This window comes from Tenebrio molitor, chromosome 1 (assembly GCF_963966145.1).
Source record: "Tenebrio molitor chromosome 1, icTenMoli1.1, whole genome shotgun sequence".
Taxonomy (NCBI): Eukaryota; Metazoa; Arthropoda; class Insecta; order Coleoptera; family Tenebrionidae; genus Tenebrio; species Tenebrio molitor.
Window position 1 is genome coordinate 29,951,172 of NC_091046.1, and position 26,486 is coordinate 29,977,657.

A 26,486-nucleotide genomic window follows, 5' to 3' on the forward strand; every position below is an offset into this window, starting at 1 on the left:
CTTTTGGTGACTTTTATGTCATGTTCCAACGAGAAAACCATTTTATTAATAAAAGATTACAAAAACCAAGACGTTTAAATTTGAAATGCATGCCAGCTGTCAATAATGTCAATAAAACAAACAGAAATAGATACAATTCACAATTTTGAAAATTTCATGTAAAATTTTTTATTGCCAACTGAAACAGTTGTTGTTGCTCACTCGGTAGTAAATTCATTTCTGTAATGACGAATTAGCCGGAACTTTTTTTTTGTTAGATTTTTTTACAAAATAAATAACAATTTGTCTAATTTGTCTGTCGTTGGCAAAGATTTAAATTGTCATATAAAAATATTATTATTGTCGCTGCCAAAATGAATGAATTTCCAAAACGGAGTAAAGCGTCAATAAGCAGGCAGACGAAGCAGCACATTTTAAACTTTCAACAAAACAAAAGAAATTACACATGGAGACAATGGAAAAGTAATGAAAAAGTACAAAATTGTAGAAGCAAATGACGTGGCCCGCATCAGTATTTTTCAATTGTTTCATTGCCAACAGATTCAGTGATTGTTGATCACGCTGTGCACTTTAAAATGTGAAATCTGTAATTTCTGCATTTAAAAATAAATTTCCACGCGAATAGTACAATTGAAAAAAGACTTTCCAAATATGAACTTGCAGAAAGACAAATTACTTTCGGTAACAAAGTGCCTACATAATAGGTATATATTTTTCAAGTAGAAATAAGAAAGAAATGGTTTGAATGAACAACATAACTGGTCTGGGAACTGATTTACTAATTTACTTTACATAGAACAAATATAGGATTGTTAAACAAAAAGCCATAGAAAAATTAAAAGCATGTTTTTTAAATTAAACATGTAATTAACATAACGTTTTTCATCTATCGTCACTGCATTCATTTGATATAGCTTTTCATAATATGTTTTGATTACATTTGATGATTTTAAGTAATTTATTTTTCACTTTAGTATAATTGCATGATAACTCCTAGGATACGAAATACGTAAACATGTCCATAACAACCGGGGAATAATACAGGACGTAATAAGAATAAGCGGGCGTAATAAGAATAAGTGGGCGTAATGAATTCATAACGCCCTCATCAATTCATAATTGCAATGATGCCAGTTTTTTTTTTTTGTAGAACACGTATAGTGAAAAATAAAATCTTGTATGCACCACGGCGTCACCGAATGATTACGCCCATCGAACGATATCCATCTCTCGGGCTAAAGCCCTCGAGGTGGATTCATCGTTCTCCGGGCGTAATCATCGTTGTAACGCCCTTGGTGCATAAATAGCTAATCCTTAATTACAAATTTTCTTGTGTTGTTGCAGGTGTTGTCAGGAATGTGCACGTACGGAAGGAGAACCCTGCGGTGGAGATTTAGGATTCAGTGGAACTTGTGAACCGGGACTGTCATGCCAGCAACCAGGGCCGTCGCCAAGTGAAGGCACTTGTAGACCTATCATTTTTGACAATCACGAGGACACGTGAAAAATACTCTTCTTCATATTTTTTGTGTAAGTTTATATATTCGCATAACGTATGAACTTGATTATTTTTCATAAAATACTATATCATAATACCTATTCGAATAATGGATTTGAAAAAGTATTTCAGTGAAATCAATTTCAATTTCAATTAAATTCAATTCAATTCAAAATTACTAAATTCTACGTAGAGAAAGTAGTACCTAGCGCATGTAAAATTAGCAGTAACATTTTTGCTCCGAAATTATGCTCTAATTAATGTATTCTAACGCATTTTGTAGTGATGGGTTAATTTAATAAAATTTAAAATCTCCCAATCTCTCGCTGGACGAAGTTTATAAGAACTATAAGATTTTTACGTCTTGCATAAACATGACATAAATGACATAGACACATTTTCCATATCGTAAAATGGGATATAAAGCGCTTCAAGAAAAATACAATTATTCTTTTTTTTTAGACAATTTGCAACCAGTAATTAAGTATGAATGCACCACTGCTAAAAGAGTGGAAATATGTCAAGTTGTCTCTTTTTATAATAATAATAATGTTTATTTGCTCAACAGTTCTAGAAGAACCAATTACAGAGCAAAAATGACAAAAAATGACATTACTAACAACCATAATAATACATGAAACTAAATTAACGCTGAATGATATTCATCCTAACTTTTATTTACAAAATAGACCGTAAGAGATTTTCGACAATAACACCCAGAAACGTAATAGATGTCAAAATCTTTACAAACTGCATTATACAGACCCGACATAGGTGCACGAAGTAGGGTGTTAAATATAGGCATAGCCGCATAGAAAAGCAGAACGTTTCTATTAATTAATCGAATTAATCGAGGAATACAAAAACATAATCTCTGAAGTAGATCATCACAATCAATTCTATAATGGATCAGTTTATGAAGGAATAATAATATAATAATTTTTCTCCTATTAGCAAAAGACAAAAAGTTAAATTGCTCGCGAAGAATATGATTATGAGTTCCTACCAGAGGAAATACACCAAATGCTTTGAAATGCAAGTAGATTAAAATTTTTCTTTGAACAGCCTCAATAGAATAAACAAGATAGAAGCAGTTGGCTTACTGTGGAGCCAATTATTACACAAGAATTGTCACAAAAAAACATTTCGAATGGTCAGGAAGAAATAGTATACTATGCACGGAGGGAGTGAAGTGGATGATTTTTACCCGAGGTGCAGTTTGTAGCCCGAGGGTTCTACAAAGCACTGAGGGTGAAAATCATTCACTCCCGAGGTCCATGTACTATTTTTTTGCACGACCCAACGATTTTAATTGAAAAAAGCCGAATTTGTAAATTATCACTCAAGCTAAATTTAAGTGTCATGTTGACAGTTAAAAATAATTTTTAACTTTCCGGCTTTTTCCATGAACATTTTTGGATCGTGCAAATAATAGTATCTGAACCTCGGGACTGCATGATTGTTACCGTCGGTGCTTTGTAAGACCCTCGGGCTTCGCCTTCGGGCTACAAACTACACCTCGAGTAAAAAAAAAACAAATTATGTAATTTGAAATAAATATAACAGGTTGAATTGGCCATGGTCTTTTGCCCAAGGGGAAAAAAGATGACTAAAAGCTTGAGTTGGCTATGGTTTTTTGCCCAAGGGGAAAAAAGACCCGGTTTACTCCATACAATCAGGGAGTAAAGTTGCTCATTATACAGGGTTATTCACGAGAGGGGTATTTCTGAATTTCTTTTTACCGCAACCAATTATACACATTGCAACAATATCTTGATTTCAAATTTTGAAAATAATTATAACTGAATCCACGATGGCTCTTAGTTCTGTCTCTTTGACGTTAAAGCAAAAAATCTTTGTCAATTCGAAAAATGTGTTTTTACAATAACGACGAAAAGACTGACATGCTCCTCATTTATGGAGAGTGTGGAAAGAATTCTGTCGTCGCTGCAGATGTTTTGAAGCCGATGGTAGACACTTCGAATACCTTTTACATTAACTTAATTTGTTAATTTATATATTGAATTTTGATTAAATACAGGTTATCTGCCAATCTGACATTTCTCACAAAAATATCCAACTTACTTTGATTTCTAATTTAAAAAGAAATAACACATTTGATTTAGTAGTTACTGCCATTGGTATTGTTGGTTGCACCAAAGTAAAAATTCAGAAGTACCCTTCTCGTGAATCACCCTGTATACAGGTCGTGCAAAAATATTGTTTCACTAAAACAATTCATACGTTAGCAATTGTCTGAACTCTCTGAACTTCATAAACTTTAGTATTTGTTTTGTTATCTACCACATGAGAACGACGAGTATAGTAAGAGAAAAGGGAATATGTTTAAATTCAAAAAATAATAATGTTTCAGCCCATTGCAGAATTGTTAATTACTAAATTTAAGGAATGAAAATTCCACTACTACATAAAACAACAATAAAAAAAATTCTTGCCATTCATATTTGCAATATTATCTGTGTCAGTGATTTTAAGTTTTTTAGAGGTTTCCAAATTTGACAATGTCATGTCGAATTGCAAATTCTTCACAGTCCTTTCTGTTGAAACTTCACCATTTGTTGTTTCTTTTAAAATCCGTAGAAGTAAATCCACGAAAATCGTCTGAAAATTGCTTCAATGATACGATTTTCATAAAACGCCTCTAAAGCTTTGACACCGTTAATTTCAATTTCGAAACGTCGTCCATTTATTTGGGGTGCTGTCGAGATTATGAGGGGAATGCGGCACAGTTTTGATCAAAAAAAGTGAAGAACCAGAACCACCTTGCAATTCGCAGCTTTCACGTCCTTCGGTAAACTCTTTATCCCATCGAAATAGCTATTTACAATCCAGTGTGAGAAGTGACATTTTGCACCGCGAAGTATAATTTGAAACACGACGCCCAGCGGAGTGTTTTATAAACTGAGCGTTGCAAAATGTTTCACACACAAAAACGCCTAAAAATGTGTTGCGAAAACTTCAAGAATAGGCTTTCTTTCTACCATTCGCAATTTATTCTTCGCAAAAATGCGAATTCGCAAATAAACGATCATAGTCAAGAATTGACCTCCTGGAAACATGTTCCAAATTTATATGTTTCGTAGTGCTAGCAAATTTTTTAACAAATACTTTTCTTGTTGGCCCTTTTTTCAAAACATGTTTTAAAATATGTAAATATTACTTTGGGAGTAGGTTTGGATTAGTTGATATAAATCAATCAGAATGATGATTTCGATTACATGCTGACCGCATTTAATTATTATACAGGGTCTATCAGAACTGGCGGACCAAAATAATACGGTGACATCAGCATCTTCTGGGAATAATAGGAAAAATATTTAAAAAAAATCCATCCTCATTGGATTTTAAAATAAGAACGTTGTTAATTGACCAATCGCGTGTAGATACAAAATTACCTTAAAAAATTATATTAGTAACTATCGAAACAAATTTGATTGTTGCAAAGACATAATAATTGAATATTATGTGATAATAAATTATTTCTGACAATTACAAACGTCATTAAAAACGCTTAATGTTTACTTCTTCAGAATATTTTGATATGCTTGTCTTATATGGACAGTGTTATGAGAGTGCAACAGTTGCTGCTCAGGAGTACGCAGTTCGTTTTCCCAATAGGAAAAATCCTAGCAGAAATACTTCAACCTGAAAAATACTAAAAACCTAAAAACGTCCGTTATTGACAAACAATGCGGATATCCAACAATGCATAATGCATCATTTGAAATGCATCCATAGTTACAAATAAAGCAGGAAAACTAATTTATAGGTAAATTAACATCAACAACAGGATTGGTCCGTTTAAACTGCCTCTTTCCTAATCACTATTTAAGATAGATTTTTTTGAACTTTTTTCCTATTATTCCCAGAATATGATGAATTCACCGTATTATTTTGATCCGCCAGTTCTGAGAGACCCTGTATTATACAGGGTGAATTTGAAATGCATCACAATATGTAAACCAGAGTATCTTCAATAATAAATTGAATAAACCGAAAATGTGATTAAACATTTTAAATTCATAAAGTTCAATTTAACTTAATTCCATCCCGAACGAGACGCTTCTGAAAGCTCTAATAAATCGAATCATGAATATCCACAAAAACGCTTTAAAAACAGAAAGTGACAAAACCCTACTATGAATGAAATAGCCGAAAAAACATGTAAGGTTAAAAGTGAAAACCAAGTGAAAGGAAAAGTCAAAGCAAAAACCATAATAACTAAACAGTACCTACCGTACTTACAATTAGACACATTTTTCAAAATGTTGGCCATGTTTTCTAATACACGCCTGTGCCCTTCGGTGTAGATTGTCCCGAACCTTTGCAAAACTTGCTGCATCGTCCCGGATTTGTGCTGATGAATATGGGTGTTAAAAACTCCGTTAATAAAACTATTCGCAAAAAATCTTGTCGGCGAATGTAATCGTTTGGTTGCATTGCTTGTACCCCCTGAAAATGATAGGGGTGCAACTCTTGCTCTTTAACAGTGCGACATAACCACAAACTGAGAAACTTGAAATTCACGAGTTAACTGCCGGGTACTTGTTGACCCGCTTTCTTCCACAGTCTCTAAAATTTGGGGTTCGAGATCTAACACCCGTGGCGTATACACTTGGCCCCTGTTCACACTTCTCGGTCGAAAAGTAACATATTCCCGTAGACAATAGCCAGAAATGTTTGCGAATGCGGAACACGACGCGCCGGAAACTTTTCACGATTAAAAAGCTTGTGCCCTTAAGGCAACACCATCTGCACTTCCGTAACACAGTACCTTCGGTTATTTCCCTATTGGTATAATTTTCCATGATAATGACACACTTAGACACAAAATTTCAAGCAAACAATAGCAGAAGGTCGCACTGAAAGCAACTAATCTGCATCCGCGTAACAAAACTTTTTGTACCTTTTTTGCGTTGCACTCGATAACTTTTTAAATCTTACTATCCGTCCTAACGTGACATCAGTGGCGTACTCAACTTTTGTGGTTGAACTTTACATGGCTTTTCTGCCCTGATGCGGATCTATAGCGCAAAACTGAAAGCACGTGATTTTCACAATTGGTCTGAAGATCCTGGGGTTTTAAGATTGTGACGTATTTCGAATTCACCCTGTATGTCTTATAGGATAGGTATATTTTCCTGCAGTAAAATCTACGGTAATTTCGTAGGTATGAATTTTGTGAACGAAAGTATCTTTTCAGATAAATGTTTTTTGTTGTTGTTAAATCTTTATGAAAATCATTCAGTGCCTTTAACAAATACCTGAAACCTTGAATTTATCTAACTTACTATACATAATTACAAATTATATGTAAAATTAACAAGAATGGATATGGTAATAATTTTTTGTTCTGAATATGTCTTAATTGTAAGTACCTATTCAAAGACGTTTTTCGTTCTTACCCATTAAGTAAATTTCATTGCTGTTAAATTTCAAAGTAGCGCTTTTTATTTCATGTAGGTAATCTCACCATGACTTTTATTTATGGATAACAATAACCATTTCCGAAGAGATGTTTCTACAATTGCCAATGATGTAAGGCTAAAATTGTAATTGGACAAATGTCTAAGTTGCAGAATTGATTTATTAAAGGTGAAATTATAATCCAAAGATTTAGTCTTCATGTTGTGAGAATGCATAGATAGTAGTCACGCTAAATCGACGTTAATGCTGTTTCTGTAAACGAGATCACATTCTGTTAACATTAAGGTATGTTAACAAATTAAGAGTCGTTACAATGCTATCAGGCAAAGAAATGTTGGTATAAAAACGAAGGTCATAAGATAATTTCGACCAATCAATAGCACTGCTTTGAAGCATGCAGAAATACACATGAGGTGGAAATATCTTTCCACTAAACAATGTTTTATTTATGAAAATGTTACTCATGGTTACAAATGGTCATTTCATGGTGGGTAACGCAAAATGTATTTTATTTACATTGATGGTGTTGTAAAAACTACATTTAATCATTGTTCACTTTCCTTGTAATGTAGGTATAGCTACCCCGTTAGTTATATCGGGTGTTCATTTAATATTCTGGTAGTCTTACCTATGGAAATATTTTGTTTCTGTGAAGGCATGTCGTCGTTTGAACTTCCCGTTAGTAAATTTACTAACAAGTTTACTATTTGCTGGTGTTCACGTTAGAGCAGAAAACGTTTTGATTGAAGTTATTTTCGCAATGGTTTGAAAGTGAATGGTTCATGGATCTACTCCGTACAAAACTGCTTAGAAGAGTTTGTCGCCGAATTTCCCAATGTTATTGTTGACGGAAAACCTTCGAAGATAACCTGAGTCGGTGTGTAAAGTTGTTTCGTGAAACTGGAGGTGTTTACCGAAGAAAAACTACAGGTCAGCCGCTAAAACGCACTGCTGCAGTTAGTGCAGTTATTGAAACTGCATGAGAAATAATGCAAAATGCTCCACTCAGTTATCGCAACGCAACAGACTGAACCTTATGTAGGAAAGCAAGAACGTGCCACAAATTCTTACGAAAAGAAGAAGGTAGACATTTCCAGCACCTCATTTAATTAATTGATTAATTTGTGCGTGAATTAATTGTGTTACTTTTTTATCATAATTCGTGTCATGCTGTTATTTTTTAGTGAGGTTATGTCGTATTTTAACGCTGCGACATTCGTTTTTCAAAACAAAAGATTTCCATAGGTGATGCTACCAGAATATTAAATGAACACCCTTTATCATGCATTCAAATGAAAACCTGGGCTGAGTACCTAAGTGTTGAAAAAAGTAAACCATTTAGAACAGTGTAAAATTTAAATTTCACGCCGTTTGACACGAATGATGAGTGATGACATTTTTATGTTTAATTGTTTTTAGCAAAGTGTGCCCTTAGATATTTGGTTTGAGAATAGGAATCATTAGTTATTCTATTTTTTATGTAAAACATTGCCAAGAAATAAACAAACAAAAAGATTTTTTGTTTATAAACTTTAGGTTAACTGTCAACATGCTCTAATTACAACTGTCAATTTACGCTTTAAAAAAGCAAAACAATTGACGGTTTCCAACGCCTTCCCAGCCTAGGATTTCATTTGAACGCCCGATACTATAATATGTAGGAAAGAAGATCAAAAGAAGTTGTGACAAATAAAAGATTTGAAAACGTTTGGTTTAACTTGAATAATAGTAAATATCATTATTACGATGGTTTTGTTTTGAGAACAGTTCCTAGATGAACAATCAACCGACTGAGCCGTTGTTCTGTAAATACGGTTCAATACTACTATAATTCGCGACACGTTCTCGATGTTTTTGTTTTTCGCAGCCGCTTTTGATCACACATTTTTTGAAACATACGGTACCTAGACTATTAATACCTACACATATTTGTCACACTTTCTTATAGTAAGTTAGATTAGACCGACGGAACTTTGTCAACGCATGTATTAATGCGGAAAAAAGCATATTTACAACAAAAATTTAAACTCAGTCCTAAAGCATTTTGGAACACAATTAAGGACTTTAACATTAAAATAAAAAATTCAGATAGTGTCAAATTTAGTATTGAAGAATTAAACAGTATTAATAAAGCATTTTTGGACAAACCTGCCAATTTACAACCGGGTAACTATAACCTTATAAAAAATCAATGTGAAAGTCATAATTTCCCTCATACGGACAATATAGTATATTACATTACGAGGCATGAAAGTGATACTTTGCAGACAAGGAGGCTTGTTGAAGAATACGAGGATGCGAAAGCATCCGAGTACTTCTTCAAGCCTTCGAGTCAAGCATAGACACTGTCATGCTGCGTAATGTATTTCATTTTGCATTTTCCGTTTAAGTTTATTATGAATTGATTAATAGATTTCGGTATACATAACATGAGAATGATAAAAATAACAGAAATACATGAAACGATAGAACCCGCTGTTTTTTTTGTTAAATTATGATGATTAAAGGCGGCATACTCAAGGAATCTGCATAATGGCAAAATATGATCATTATTTATTATTTATAGTATTTATTATGGTCACTTTCCGTTTAGTTGACAGTGAATATAAAATATACTGAAATAAGCGGAAGGCGCAAGGAATAGAGGAAGTTTCGTCGGTAATACTTTTTCTTTTCTTCTTCTGTTTCAGAATAAGAGATGTGAAACCGACTTGGGTTTACATGTTTACTCAAATTCTCACGGATATTGATAAATCTAAAGTACCTAGTACGTTTGAAAGACAATTTTTTATATTTCTTTGTACGAGTATGTAACTACACAGGGTTATTTACCGTAGAGTTCCTGCGAAAACTGAATGTTATGGAACACAAAATACAGTTTAAAACATCGCCTAGATTTAATTTTAAATAATTTATAATTTATAATTCATGATGGCATCATTGTTAATCATTTTAGAATCTCACATAATACGTCAGTTTTTACGCGATTTTATCATGTATTCAAATGATGAAAAAACAGATATGATTGTGATCTTTGGTGAGTGCCGTAAAATACTATTCAAGCTGCACATGTTTACTCTCAAAGATACCCAAATGGGCCTAGTTCTAAAGTTTTTGTCTAACATTAATTTCTTCCAATATTTCTTCTTATAACCTTACATAGAGGACAAAATGTCATTTTGACTTTTAAATGAAATTACTTTGATTTCTTATTTGTCAATTTTTTTCTTGAATATTTTCAAAGCCTACGTCCTAAAAAATAAAAAAATTCAAATGCAACAAATGTTCAAAATGGACACCGTTTGTTTCTTGGCCAATTGCAAATCGATAGTAATATGCATCCCTTACGTTTTATAACATTTCCGGTGTGATTTGCCTAATTTCATGCCTAAAACCGAACAGTATTGAAGATCTTGGGCAACGTATTAGAGATGAAATTAGGCAAATCACATCGGAAATGTTACAAAACGTAAGGGATACATTGTTATTATCGATTTGCAATTTTCCAAGAAAGAAACGGTGCCCATTTTGAGCATTTGTTGCATTAAATACAATTCAAATTATAAAATTGGTTTTTATTTTTTAGCACGTAGATTTTGAAAATATTAGGAAAAAAATAGTGCGTTGTATTTCTTGCAAAGTAGGCTTTCAAACGAGGTATCACTAGTCATACCATTTCATTTGAAAAAAAAAAGTTAGGGGTGGTTGCGCACTTCCAGGAAGAAATATGCAACAACCATATACGCCAAAATGAAGGAAGGAAAAACAAAAATCGACCTGTTTCGGGATTTTTTACAAAAATCGCCTATGTCCAAGATATGAATTTTATTCTAGTTAAAGTTTCCACACTGTATAAGGGGAGCTGAAGGCCCTTTTACTTCGACAAAATATTTGAAAGACTGAATATTCTGTGTTCTATTCTGTGAAAATACTCATTTGTTCGGACTAGATTGACTGACGAAGTGAAAACCATTAAAAAATTATGTACTTATTTTTATAAAACAATGGAGGGCATTCTGCAAATTTAATCGAAGAGCAAAGTGGAGATACATACATATGTACTTAGATATCACATTATTGATTTAGTACCATCAGAATGCTTTGTAAGTAACTATTGTAAAGTGCACTATACTCGTAGATGTGGAGAATAATTTATTATTAGATATTATCGAACGACGAAACGCATTTTATGAAACAAGAATGTCATGCGTCATTTGTTGGTGGTTAATACGTAGCCGTATTAATACGCTTGTCTAAAGCAAAAATGTTTAAGTGAAAATTGGGAAATTTATCAGATATAAGTATTATAAAAGATTAGGGGCTAGTTTACAGAAGCTAAATTAAGTTAATCGTAATCAAATGTGAGATTAACTGATACGTGATCGAACCGGCCCATTGTCATGTTATTTTTGGAAAAAATAATTCCAGAATACAAACTTTAACGTTGGGTAATTATTTATTGATAATACAGTTATTAAAAACACTTTGAGACCTGATAGGAGTAGCATGCGATTTTAATCACTTTTGACAGATGACAGAGGAGTGGGACGTTTTTATCGCTATAAACATTTTTGATTGGATGAAAGCAAGCGCTCTGATGGGCTTAACACGCACGTTTGATGTACGTGGGAATTAATCTTCAAAATACCATAGCTACCTACTGCAAATGTGCTTTTAAGCAATTTATAAAACGTCAGACTACACATTAAACATACTTAATTCAATGTTATGGTACCGGTGAGCTTTACTATCGTGAGGTAATCAACAAATTTAATGAAATATATCCTAAAACCACAATTTCTCATGTGGCCTTCCGAAAGTTAGTGAAAAAAATTGCGAAAACTGGTTCCATTTTAAATGTTAAAAAAATAAGAAAATATTTAGACGAAAATGGTGCAGTTGAAGAAAACCCCCAAATGTTACTTAGAAATAGAGCTTTACAAACGGTACATTAAAGAATCATTTCGCGATATTGATATACAAATTGCAGATATTACTTATTTTTATATGTCAAAATAAAAAGAAACAGATCCGTTATTATTTAGTACTAAACAATTTTTTTTTTTGTTCGACACTGTCAGAATTTGAGAAACTTCTCTTGTGTGAGCGGATTTTGATAAATGTCACAACTTGGCAAAACAAAACGTCAAGCTAATTTAAAGATTTTAGGCGATTTGGAGCCTTTAGGGGATTCGTCGAACAAAAAAACGTTGTATTCAACTCGTTCTTGTGTAAATTGGGCTTTTTTTGGCACTCGTAGGCTGGCATACTCATCCCAAAAAAAGCTCAATTTACACACGAACTCGTTAAATAAACTACTATTAAACTTACTTTGGAATCGTAATGGAAAACACAAGAGATGCCATTAATATGTTCAACAATAAATATTTACAATAGATTTTTTATTGAAAAATTAAAATTAAAATTTTAATCATACCCGCTCAGTTAACAATTTACCAATTCGTTATTCAAGAACACGAAATAAATGATATAAAAAAACATTCCAATTGACAGTGCCCCTCCGAAATTATTTAAATCGGATTATACTTATTTCGGATTAGGTAAAATTGTGGTCCTTGATGCCAAGGTCTGTTGTTATCAATTAATCAATTTCGAATGTGAACGCCAATTGGTTAGGCACCTTCTTGATTTTTCTGATATGCCTCACATTCAGGGAGTTCTATGATATACAGGTGTCTCAAAATTCGCGAATTCCGAATTCAGAGCGTGGTAGGGAAGAACCCAGTGGAGCTCGAAAAATACTTAGAAGAAAAAAATTCGCTCTTCCTGAAAAAGATATAAGCACTTTAATTTTGTTCAATACATAGCAGCCTTCATATCCACTGTGACAAAATACTATTCTAGCTACGTTGCCGTTCCATTTTTAAGAAAAATTACAAAAATTTAAGATTTTTTTACTCCAAAGTAAAGCTATTTTTCAAAAAATTGTTTTACGTTATTATTTTCCACAATCATCTACACCATAAATAACAATAAGCACTGAACTTTTCAGCCTGTATTTGAAGAAAACGCACTTCTAAGAGTGCACCTTCAGACCAATGTATTTTTGTGGGGGGAGTCTCGATTGTTTTTATTTCCATATTTGGACTACTGAAGTGATCCCTTACAACGCTCTGAATTCAGAATTCGCGAATTTTGAGACACCCTGTATGGGTTAATTTTAAGTAGAAGATTTTTTTCAGTGGAATAAGTGTAAATAGAGATTTAATTATTAAGGAGGTCATTCACAAAACTCGGTAAGGCTCGATAAGACATTGCAAATTCAAAATCATGACAACTGACATTGTTGACGCATTGTATTTGCCGTTTGGTTAACGATTTGCAAATTATCTGAGTTTCGTGAATGACCCCCTAAGTGGTTAAATATGAAATTTAATGTGGTCGACCTCCTAACTTCAGTAACGACTCCAGGAAAACTTAAATAGGGACAATTTTTTTTAACTTTAGTTTTGCTGGGTAATTACATTTTTAAAATTTTAATAATGGCGTAATAAATATTCATTCAAAAAATGATCTCAATGTTAATTACATAGAGATACGAAAATGTGTAGTGTTGTATAAAAATGAAAGAATAGAAGTAGAGCACTGTGAACAGTCCAACAATATTATCAATGAAAAAAAGATAATTTAACAAAAGAAACAATCATGGTGAGTACCTAAAAGTAACGATTCACTCTTCGAACTTATTGAATTCCTCTTAGCATTCGAAAGTCAAGAGCGTATTTAGATATTTGTGTCGTAATGCGAATGTTTTGCACAAGTCGCTTTTTGTGCAGATTGCTTCTTACCCCACGTTTGCATTTTAGAATGATGTTTTAGAGATGGATTTTCTTATTTTCAAAGAGGCGTAGAGAGGTTTCTAGAAAAGAAAGTTACATACACAAATTTCGTATTTTATAATGCAAATTTTCCTAGATTAAAATATATTGAGTTCGGTGTCTCCTGGGTGTATGTGACAGCTGCGAACGTGCCACAGTAAGTAGGAAGTTTCGTTGTCGAGACAAGTTTCTTCTTTACAGTATTTTGTTATCATATTTGTATAGAGTACAAATAACAAACCTTCTTTTGTACATGCCGGTTTTGTATTTAACTTTCTTCACGAATAATAACTTTGTTGGTAGAAATTCAGGAGTGACGATGTAATAATCAGGGAATTTATTATCGTCTGGAAGAATGCTTAAAACATTTTCGGTTTCAAAACAAAATCTTTTGTGAAATTGCGTACAATACTCGTTACAAAAGAAAACGATAATGAAATGCTTTTGTAACTGATAAAGAAACTTTTGCTCATAATTTATTTCACTATAAAAGTTGCTCCTTACTTTATTTTAAAGCTAGTGTGTCAAATTCAAATTTTGTATTGTGTCACAATTTAAAATGTTATGAATTTTTATATTTTTATATTTGGTAGTTTGTAGATCTCGAAATCGTCCAGAAACATAAATGTCTCGGCGACTTAGTCCGGCAAAAAGTAGGGATTTGTCATCGGTTTCGGTTGGCATGTGTCAAGCGTCAACGTCAATTCTATGCACGGCTTATTAAAAATGTTTTTCTATTTACAATAACGTACAAACTAATAAGAAGCAATATTTAACTAAAATTAATTAATTAAAATTACGTTTTAAGGGACTTCTACGTTAACCAATGAAATCAACGAAAATCTTTCGTTGCTAAGTGACGGCTCTTCATTATTGACCTTGGTTAATAATGAAAGTTATTAATTATTAACCTTGGGAGAGAAATTCTCCTTCTGGGGTCGGTTCGAGAGTCAATAATGACGCTTTCTGAGACTAGTAGTGAAAAATAGTATACAGGGTGTTTCTGAAATAGGTGCATTAATTTTAACTGGTAATAGAACTCGTCAAAAGGAACAAATTTTCTATCTACCATTTTGCCGAAAAACGATGTTTAACTCAAAAAAAAAAAATTGGAGAGATTTTTCACTAAAATAGCCCTACGCCACTAAATACTGCAATGGCTAATTGAGATCAGCGCTAAGATAAAAAAAACGTCCATTTTCATCCAGAAAACGTGTTTTAACGCCGAAATCGAAATTCAAACAAATCTACCCGTATACTAAAAAATCCACTTCGTAAGAATCTGGTTGTTTCACGTTTTTAGGTAGCTTAGTTTTGGAGATATGAATGGTTTTAGGAAAATATTTCCTATTTTTTTAAGCCATTACGCAACGTTTTTCGCCAAAATGGCAGAGAGAAAAGTTGTTCCTTTTGATGAGTTCTATTACCAGTTAAAATTAATGCACCTATTTCAGAAACACCCTGTATTATTATATTGAGGGAGAGAAATACATGATCCTAAGGTGCAGTTTGTAGCCAGAGGGGGAAGCCCGAGGGCTACAAAGCACCAAGGGAAAAATGAGCATTCTCTCCAGAAGTATATATGTATACTATTTTTTTCACGGTAGGGAGTAAAAACAACACAAAAATCTCAAATTTTAAGAATAAAAAAATGATGACAAATGAGTTGTCATCTTTCGATGAATTTAATGGAATTAGTAGTCTTTGAGATTTATGCCTTGACAACACAAATTCCTTAATAAACAAGTTGAATTTTCCGAAAATTTTGTGTTTTACGTGACTGCGTAAATGGAAAACGAAGAACCCCTGAAATAATTGCCAAACAAATCAAGAAAGTTGTACGATGCCGCTTACAACCGATTTAGAGAGTGGTGTGTGGAAAAAAAAGCACGCATTTATACCGAGAACGTTTTGCTAGAGTATTTTGGCGAAAAATCCAAAGATTATAAATTCTCTACGTTATGGGCCCAATTCTCTATGATATGATCGTCTCTAGTAGTTATCACTGTTTGATTTCTTATTTCGTTTATATAAGTGGTTATAAAGACGTTTATGTTCGCTTAAATCAGAGCGTGTCAGAGGCATTGCACATTGCACCCGCGATATTTTGATGTTGCCCCCGCGATATTTTGATGTTGCACCCGCGATGGCTTCAAAAGGGTATAATTTATTGTTTGTGTGTGTTTTCTATAATACACTCCTGGACAAAAAAACCCGGACACTTAAAAAAAAATTGATTTTTTAAAATTTACCTTAAAATACAAGGGAGATACACATTTTTTCCAATTCTCTAATCATGTGTACATGTACATGTACATGTGTAAATGTCGATTGTTATAAATAAAAGTTTTTGTTATCATTTATTATTATTGTTCACTTTCTTAAATCTTAAATTAATTAATAAATGAAAAAATGTTAGTGTCCGGGTTTTTCTGTCCAGGAGTGTATTATTCGTATCCCACCTCCACCCGGCGGCACGGCAATTTTGCCGGAGTACATACACTATCAAGTAATAGTGCAGTGCTTATCAACATAATTACCGGCGCGGCGTCTCGCCTCCACATTTTGACTTTTTTGTGTTTTATGTTATTTGTCAATGTTAAGGAATTTCCTCACGATATGACATGAGTATAATAATATACCTTTTTATATAATTGATTCAAAAAATTGAAATTCACGCATAGTTATCTGTGCATGAAGTGGGTCATTTTCTTACGTGTCTTTCTTTTTACATTGTTAGTAAGATCGAATCCATAGAAACCATACAAAACAGTGTGTGAAATGCAATTTCACGCATACGACTATTTCTGTTTTTCATTTCACGCACTGTTTTTTATTAGTTACCTAGCAACCTGGTCACTGCATTGAAACTTCAGAGTTCCTTCAAAAATTTGAATTTTTAATTTCAATTTTTTGAATCAATTATAGAAAAAATATTGTTTATATTTCGTGCGCGAAGATGTTTTTGTGCATTCAAAGGCTTATACTGCCTCGACCTTCGTCTCGGCGTAAAAGACCTTTTCATGCACAAAAAACATTCTCTTCGCGCACTTAATATAAAAATAACTATTTTGAATTTCAACCACCAATGTGTTCTCTAAATCCAAAATTTTTAAATTTTTAAAAAGAGATTGCGGTACTATTCCTGTTGCTGAAATTATAAATGGTAAAATCGAAATTTTTTCTAAACACCACAGATTTCTCATAGCAACGGAGAGTTCTAAATATTTATTAATTTTTGTATTATATGTCTGTGTTATATTGTGTGAATTTGGAACAGCTATATCTAAAAGATATGCTTGCTTTTGTTGTTTATTTAAAATAATAATGTCTGGTCTGTTATGCTGAATATGAATGTCAGTTAAAATTGTACACTGTACGATCAAAATATTATTTGTAATTGTCATTTTCTAAACAACTTTCTGGTTTATAAATATAATGTGGTTGTGTATCCTTTAATAAGTTGAATTTAACTGCTAAATTCATGTGTATAATTTTTGCGAATATATCATGACGTTTTTTATATTCGCTTTGAGCCAAAACGGTGCAAGAAGAAATGATGTGTTCAATGGTTTCCCCTTTCAGTTCCGCAAATCCTACATTTATCAATGATCGATTGTAAACCGCATATGTGTTTTTTATAATTTCTTGTATTTATAACACGATCTTGTATTGCAAATATAAAACCCTCAGTCTCAGGATGAATATTTGATTTTTTAAGCCATGCATGAGAAGCTTGAATATTAATTTCTGGCTGTTCTAGTTCTTTAAAATGTCTCCCATGTAAAGACTTTTGTTTTATATTTGCTATAGTGTCAGGTATATTTGGCTCAACAATATTTGAAATTATATTATCACTTAAATTTAAAGGTGTGTAACCTTTATCCGCTGAAACCAAAGCATTAAAAAAAGTGTTATCACGAGCTCTATTGAGAAAATAATTTTTTAGTGAAATAATTTGATTGTGTTGTAGAATTTCTAGTATTGAAAAACCCCTATCACTATTTTCGCGTGGTAAATTAAATCTTTCAATATTTGTGATTACTTTAGTTAATTGATTTATTATTTTTCAAAATATGTAGGAATAATACAGGATCTATCAGAACTGGCGGAACAAAATCTGTGGCGGTCGTGAAAAAGTAGGTAAGTCGAAAATGTTAATTTTTCAGGCCAACGATTCAAAATTCCACATCATTCCTAAAATCCTGTAATTAAATAGAAACTTCTTTCTACCTGTACTTGCTTTCAATATAAGTAAATTTTAAACTGTGAAAATCTGAATTATTTAACTCCATGATTTATTATTAAGGTGTAAACATCGTTAACTCATTTTTGAAATTATTTGACTTACCTACTTTTTCACGACCGCCACAGAAATAATACGGTGAAATCATCATCTTCTGGAAAGGAAGGCCAATTTTGTTGCAACCGCGATAGCACTTTGAATCTCCCTCGTGAGTGTTTATACAGTGAGTTTTTTTTAAGAGTGGCCATAGGGTTTTACGTGCTAATTTTTCAACCCCCTGTTAACTTTTGTCCTCATGAAAATATTCAACCCAGTTTTGTAGTAAAGTTGTAGGATATGATAGTGTATTGAAACAATTTCAATTTAATAATCAGAAGCAAGAAATAAGTTAGCAAAAAGATGTTTTTTGAATTCCGTTTGCTTCAATTTTAAATTTTCAGTAGGCTAAAATTTCACCTGATATTTCTAATTTTGATAGGTAGGTAATTGATTGTGTAATTGCTTAACTGCCTATGGAGGCCATTTTGAACATTTCATTTCATTTTTATTGAAGTAAAGAACCTTGTTGTAAGTTATAACATAAACAAGTATTTTTATTCCATCCTAAACGATAAAATGGTATTTTATCTACTGTTTTCTTCATGGTAAAATGAAGTTTTATCGTCTAGAAAAATAAAATAATTAATGTTTAACATCCATTGTTGTTTTTCTGTTTTTGACGTTTTTTTGATTGTTGAATTTTTTTGACGTTTATAATTGTCATAATCAAAATAATTCAGTAATTCAATCGAAGTAATGGAGGATGGAATAAAATTTTGTATTGTACACGACGATAAAATTCACCATTATCTTCTCGAGCGTATTAGCCTCTCGGCTTAGGCCTCGAGGCTTAAACCGCTCTCGAAGATAAAATAAAATTTTATCGTCTTGTATAATAAATAACTATTTCGTACTCGACGCGTTTTTAATCTCGACTTTGTCTCGATTAAAAATCCCACATCTCGTACGGAAAAAAATCATTTTTCCTAACTTATTGCACAAATAGCTATTATCGTTATTGAAGTAATGGTCAGACTATTTTTGCAATTAACATTTTGTGTGTAAATTGTCTATTACAAACATTTTGGTATCACAAAATGAAGTAAATGGTGGTAAATGACTAGATAATATTATTGTTTAATCTAAAAACAGCGCTAAGCTTTGTAATTTTCACAAAAATAATAGTTCACAGAGGGTTGAAAAATTAGCATGTAAAACCCTATGGCCAGTCTTAAAAAAAACTCACTGTATACAGGGTGTCTCAAAAATGGCGCCCAATCTCTTGAGGGGATAACATATTCGAAGAGTAGAGTTACGAGTAAATTTCGTTGTCAATTTTTTTGTCCTTTGGCTAGTTTCCAAGTTATACAGAGTTTAAAGTAAGCAAATGTGGCAACATCGGTTGGTATGCACAATCAAATAAACCAATTCTCCTTTGAGGTCAGTGTTGCCGCTGTTATTTTAGCCTATTTTGGTAGGTCATTACTCTAAAAAGAAGGACTTCTGTGTTGTTCCACTACCCAAAGGGGTCTTGGAAAAATTAAAACAGTAAAGAAATTTATAATTCACCTGTAAAATTTGTTAATAAAGGAGATACATCTCTTTAAAATCAGCATATTTAAGAGCAAGTTGTACAAAATATATTGTTCCGATCAAAGTTTTGTATTGAGATTTACCTTACAAGACCTCTATTCTTTAAGACCCTTAGGAGATTGGGCGCCATTTTTGGGACACTCTGTATTTCATAGAAATTTTTTTACACAAATCCAAAGGGAACAGGTAGGTTAAGATGTTACCCTTCAAAGATTAATTTCATTTAAAATTGGAAGCTTTTAAATGTGTCTAAATGTTCCACCCGCGATAATGGAGTCGCCCAAATGTTTCAGGAAAATGTCAAAAAAAAAAAAACAAATTAATTAAATTGATAAATGTCAGAAATCAAGAGCGATGCTGATTTTAAACTTTAAATGTTTAAGTATTGAAAAATTAAATTAATTAGTATAATTCTGTGATACATAAAGACTCGGGGCTAGTTAATAGAAAGAGAATTAAATATTTAATTCGAATTAATTTGAATGCGCGATTAATTCATGAATTCGAAACTTTGATTGGTTCAATCTGATCACGTGTTCAGTTAATCTCGCATTTGATTACGATTAACTTAATTTCGTAGAAATTTCTGTAAACTGGCTCATGTATTTAACTACTTTCTAACTGCATAGTTAATGATCACAGCTTGAAGTTGAATATATTTGTTTATTTGTGAGTAGCTCAGGTCCTTGTTGAACATTGTGAACTTCTGTGCTGTTTTACGCAAAGTTCTCTCTTTAAAATCTAGTATGTAGTTTGGGAAACAACAAAAAAGTGCCACAAATCTCAGTCCAAATCATTATCTCTTGTGTGTGGCATAATGGTACTCAACAGGATTATGTTTGTTTCGTGAGAAATTATTTGAATAGATGTTTCGGTGATAGATCCACCGGTTGCGTGGGGCCGAAGTCTTAGCCAACCCGATCACTTGACTTGACACCATATTATTTTTTTGTGGGGATATGTAAAAGAAATACTATATAAGACTGAGCCAATAATGCCAGATGTTAGGAAGCGTAGGATTGCAGATGCTTTTTCAGACTTAACAGTGACACCAGTATTTTAGTGTTTAGAGAAAATTAGTGTTGAACAAAGAAGGAAGGTTTTTGAACATTTTTTTTATAATCTCCTTAAATTAAGAAATGGTGTTTTTGTGTTTTAATTTGTTTGTTATTTTTTTTTTTTTGACTTTCTACCCACTTCACGACAAACATGTGTCAAATTAATGCTTCCTACGAAGAGTTAACATTCCTTCTTCCTCTTTACCACTTCGCTATATTAGTTAAAATGAATACTTATTAAAAATTCAAATTGATCACCATAAAAGTTTTGAAGAATTTTAATTTCCTAGGAAAACTTCTTAAAATGTCCCACGTTCTTTAACTTTAAAATGATATTAAAGTTCTTGTGGTCGGAAAATTAGTAAATTAAAATAACCTTTGTTAAGACCCCATGAACTGTTATGGGCTCCAAATGTCCTACAAACTCTCAATTTAACGCTGAATAGCAGACGTTAGCTGCACTTACCGTTTTAATTACGTATGCACAGTATTGTTTGTTATCTGAACAAAAGGCACTGTTCGGTTCTAAAGAGGTCACGCTGCACAGGCTCACCGAATGTTATTAGCAACTATGCAACCTTTTACAGACCTGGTTGAGTTTTTTTTTGTATGTAATTACATTCTTTCAACCTATAATCATTAAGTTTCGGTATTAAATACATATACAGGGTATTTCACGAGTAACAATGAGCTCGAGGGAATTGAAAATGCAACCCACAATACATATGCAAAGTTAACGTGGATATTTGTTTTTTGATTTAAAAAATATAAAACATAGGTAGCTGTGCAGTTTCGTAAATGTTGACATAAACGTCATTCGCTTGGTTAAATGAAATTGCGAAAGAACGAAGTGTTTTTGGGAAAAAAATATTGTCTGCATAAACACGCAATCGCTGAAGCATTTTTATTGCATTCGCCATAAATTAGGATCATGTCTGTTTTCTCATCGTTCGAATACATTTTAAAAGTCATATTTTAACTGTTTTCTTCAATGTCAGTTGTGACTAATAAAATTATTGGAAGAAAAGCCATCCATCGTGGATTCATAATTTTATTTTAAAACAATACGATATTTAAATATTTAAAATAGCCACGTTCACTTTCCAAATGTATTGTGGGTTACATTTTCAATTGCTACCCTGTAGGTGGTATTAATAGATAATGCTAATAATAGTTATTTATATGACTCATAGCCGTTAACACACGTGTGTCATATTTAACTTTATCCACTCTCCAGAATATCGTTGAAAAATGATGACAATTGTGACAATTTTATTTGACAAATTAATTTGATCGACGATGCGAGAATCAGTTCACTCGTGATTATATGGATTTTAGATCACTAGTGACTTATGTGACACTTTATTTGTTTAAAACCACCATAGTTATTGTCATAATATAGGTATATGAGATGTTGGATAAAAATAATAATCACGACAGACTTCCGATAAAAATTTCATTATATGCAACCCAAAATACCAAAATAAGAAACACCTAGAACTTGATATTTTGTTTAATTCGAAATAAGTTAGCAATCTAAGTAGCTTGGCGAATAACTCTAATCATGACACTTTCTCTTAATTGAAGTTATGAACAAAAGGTTTTACAACAAACATGGATGTTGCCTATTTGGAAATCGCCGTCTGCAAATAAATGCAGCTTGTGCACCATTTTTTTTTTACATTCTCCATATATGAGAATTTTTTCATCTTTTGTATACATTATAAAAAAAGTCTTGAAAAATTATAATTAGTGTGAAAACTGACATGACAGACAATAAGGGCCAGTAATCGTTGATTTAAGTATTACTTTTTATAAATTTAGGAAGCTAGAAACTATTGGAAATTGTAGTTTCGGTTGTACATAACGAAATTTTCATCGGAGGTCTCTCGTGAATAACCCTGTATAAATAGTTGTAACGGAATTTTCTGTGATTTGTTTGTTTAACATAAAATAATGATTGATAATTTGTCCGGGATTTTCTACGGGATGGTATTTATAGAGAATGAATGTACGAGTATAAATACCTGCATATTGCAATGAAATTTTACAGGCGTCCACCTACTAATATTAGGTAGTTTATCAGTTACATACAGATATCATATCCAAAATTATGATAGGAGTAGGTATAGATAAAATGTTTTCATGATACCATACTGTTAAACGTGCTTTAACAGTACTCTTGATATGTGTGTAACAGTCACGGCCGTTATTTATTAACGGTATTCCTTAAGACAATCATGCATAAAAAATTGGTTAAAATATATCGTATCTTCAGATGCAGAGATTTATAAAACAAATCGCACTCCACTGGTGATAAGTGATGTGTTATTTACTACGACGGCATCCTCTTGGGGTAAATGGCACAAGATCTCTTACTTCTTCCATGTGACGGTTAATAATTACTGCAGAAAAGATAAATTTTCAGCAATTGTGGAACTTTTTGTGGTCGAAACTTCTTTCACCAAAGTAAATTCTTCACCGGTGCGTTTCACGAGTTATTTCCACATGGTTTGTTCCACCGTCCCAGTTTCAATTTTCCGCTCTAAGCTTCGCTAGATAAGGTCCAAAGTCGAAGAAAATTAGCTATATTGTAGGAAAGGATTGAAATTCACCTGGACGCAATGCTCTTTTATTTATTCTGCTTAAGCGATGTGATTCTTGCTTTTACAGTGACCACAATTTTTATTACAATAAAATGAAAGTGTTTATAATATAGTCCAATCAATAGGGACTTTTACCTTGCAAAAGGTACAGAAACGTTTATACTTGGCAGATATCTTCTATTAGGCATATTATTAATATTGCAGAGTTTGCGACCTTAGCGGGTTGCCGCTCGCCCCGCTATATTGGTGAATAGGGGTGGAAAATCACATTTTCGCGATTATTTCATTATCCGCGCGAGATACGTCTATCTAAGTTATTATAAAAAATGTAGAGCATGCAATTCTCTATAGTTTTTGTTCTTTATGTTTTTTTTTGTCAGATCAATAGTTTCGTAGTTACAGCGTGTTGAAACCGGGCATTTTTATTATTTTTGTACTTTTTACTCTTTTCCACACCACCACAGGGGAAGAGCAATAGGGTGCGTTTTTTTTAACGTGGTGTCGCCAGTAGGGATAGTCCACGATGTAGTGGAAGTTTACTGTTTAATCTTTTCCATCTCTTTGTGAACATAGACGGACCCGATTGATTTGGATTGATCGGTATAGATGAGCTGAATTCGTCAGAGTTTATGAATTCCTCTTGAGAATTTTCCTCTTGTTCTTCTGGATGATCATCATCATCATCAGGATCATCTTGCATTTGCCAGAATATAAATTCATTGATTTCAAGCATTTGCTCGTCTTCATCTTCAGAGTCAGGGAGTATTTCTGGAACGTCCGCGATTATTTTATTATTATTATTTCACTATTATTTTCTTGAAAGCCTTTAAATGTGTTGCTTCGTATGCTTGCTTATTGATGCCCTACTCCGTTTTGGAAATTCATTCATTATGGTAGCGACAACTGTCTAATTTTTTATTTATTTTGTAAAAAAATCTAAAAAAAAGGTTCCATCTAGTTCTTCATTACAAAAATGAATTTACTATAGATGCAGATTCTTCGTCCACTGCTTGAATTACAGTTATGCTGTCCTTTGATGGGATCTTCTGTCTGAAGAATAGTTCCGTATCAATTTTTTTTTCTAGTATCCTAACGAATTTTGTCAGGCAAAGCAATCGTGGATTACATGTTTGATTTTTTTAAGTTGATGAAGCAAATAATGGACGATACATAAAGGATGTTTTTTTAAATTTGGCATCGAAGTAGGCGTTGGAGAGTCGATTGAGATCGCACCACTCCACTCGTGTAAAAGCGTAAGATTTAAACAGCTGATCCGCGATCCGTAACCTGTATAGTGCGTTCACAATCAGTGAACAGTGACAATTCAACGCCTACTTCGACGTCAAATTAAAAAAAACACCCGTTATACATATGTATTTTGGGTGGATTTAAAAAAAAATCAGAAGTAACTCTTATGTGACTAACCTCCTGTATGTGAATAAGGAAATAAACACCGTTCACACAATTGACACTATTCTGACAATTCACACCACATTAGAGTTATGTTTAAATAAAGCGGCAAAAATTTCATAACATGGGTATGGCTTGTTTCGACTCCATGTTTCGACTACAATCATTTATAATAACCCTGTATAATAAATATGTATAATATTTCAGAATAATGTGAAACTTCAGTTCTCGTTGTGATGCAATATTTGAGCTAATTGCATTCGTACAAATATCGTCTGATTAAGAAAATTAAAGTTCTAGTAAATTATTTTGAAAATTGACATATGTATTTTTAATAAGTAATTAAATTTAATTTAAAAATTATCATCTACGCAATTGTTGTTTCATTTTGTTGGATTGCTGCAATTCACTCACGCAAATTTCCACGGCTCATTTGATCACAAATTTTCTAGATCACACCACATAAATATTCGTAGCAGACAAAAATTTCGCAACAAAAATCGCCCATCTACAAAATAGAGTTTTTGTGGTTCTTTATTAGAAAATCGCATTCATGAATCTATTGGGTGATTCAAAATGATTGTGGCAACTATGGCAACTATGTATGAAAATTTATATGGCAACTGTGTGGGTGGGGTATAGTTGACATTTGTGTGACATTTTTTAAGCGTGCATTTGATTTTTTTTATACTATTGCACATTGATTTGACAATTTTCAAAATTGCGCGACTATGAACTGTCAACCAGAGTTGCTATATAGATTTTTGTACATAGTTGTCATACCGGGCGATCCAAAAGTCTTTCTATCAAGTGAGCCATGACATTATTATAATTACACCATAAAATAAAGAAATGTGAAATTAAAAATATCAAAGAATACGGACAGACTATAAAACATATTTTTAATTTTCATATATTATACAACTAGAGGATTGAAAATTCTCGATTATACGAGACGTGTTGCCCGGAAACACCACGAGATCGTAGATCGCGTGGTGTTTCCGGCAACACGTCGAGTAATCGAGAATTTTCCATCCTCGAGTTGTATACGGGTAGACTATATCATGAATAAAATAAATAAATAAATAAACAGGTTCCCGAAACCGACTGGGCGCATTCAGTAGCAGAATGTGACGGCTAGCGCAAAAAAATTTGTAAGTTAAGGCGGCGAGCGAAAATACAAAGGTTGGTATATTCGAATATACAAAGGTTCGTATATTCGAAATCGCTCTGGTTACTACAATAACCGCTGTAATACATGGTAACTAAAGAAAATCAAAGATTCTTATTGGTTTATAAAGTAATGAATGATATAGTCATTTAAATATGCGCCAAATATGCTGCAGCCCAACGGCATTCGTGTCCACTGTCATTCATGACCCACTTGATAGAAAGACTTTTGGATCGCACGGTATTTTAAGTCTTTCAATAGTACCGTAGTACCGTAGTAAATGAATATTACTTTTTTCTTAAGTTGGGAACATTTTTCAAAAATCACTTTGGCGAACCTGATATGTTTATCAACACATTGGCATACGTACGTTATTTTGACATTTTATGTATTAGTAAATTTTGTCAAAAAGGCGAGTACGCCTATGTTTGTGTCAACTATTATATTAAACAGCAGAATAACCAACAATAGTATTACCAACCTATGAAAAAAAAGTTATTTATAGTCACCCGGTCCCGGTATATTAATGCACCTTTTAGTCTTAACCTTAGTGTTAGTCTTAATGTTCTTTTTAGTCT

The 26,486-nt window shown here is 32.7% G+C and overlaps 1 protein-coding gene across 2 annotated transcripts in view; it reads left to right on the forward strand.

Moving 5' to 3' along the window:
• The window catches only part of cmpy (crimpy), a 91,075-nt gene that overhangs the window by 49,153 nt on the left and 15,436 nt on the right, over positions 1-26,486 (forward strand). For both annotated transcript variants that reach the window (XR_011160481.1, XM_069051616.1), the window contains exon 2: positions 1,345-1,530. Coding sequence is in view for 1 of the 2 variants with exons in the window: in XM_069051616.1 (XP_068907717.1) it covers positions 1,345-1,504 (160 nt within the window). In the remaining variant the exon portion in view is untranslated. The remainder of the gene's footprint in view (positions 1-1,344; positions 1,531-26,486) is intronic.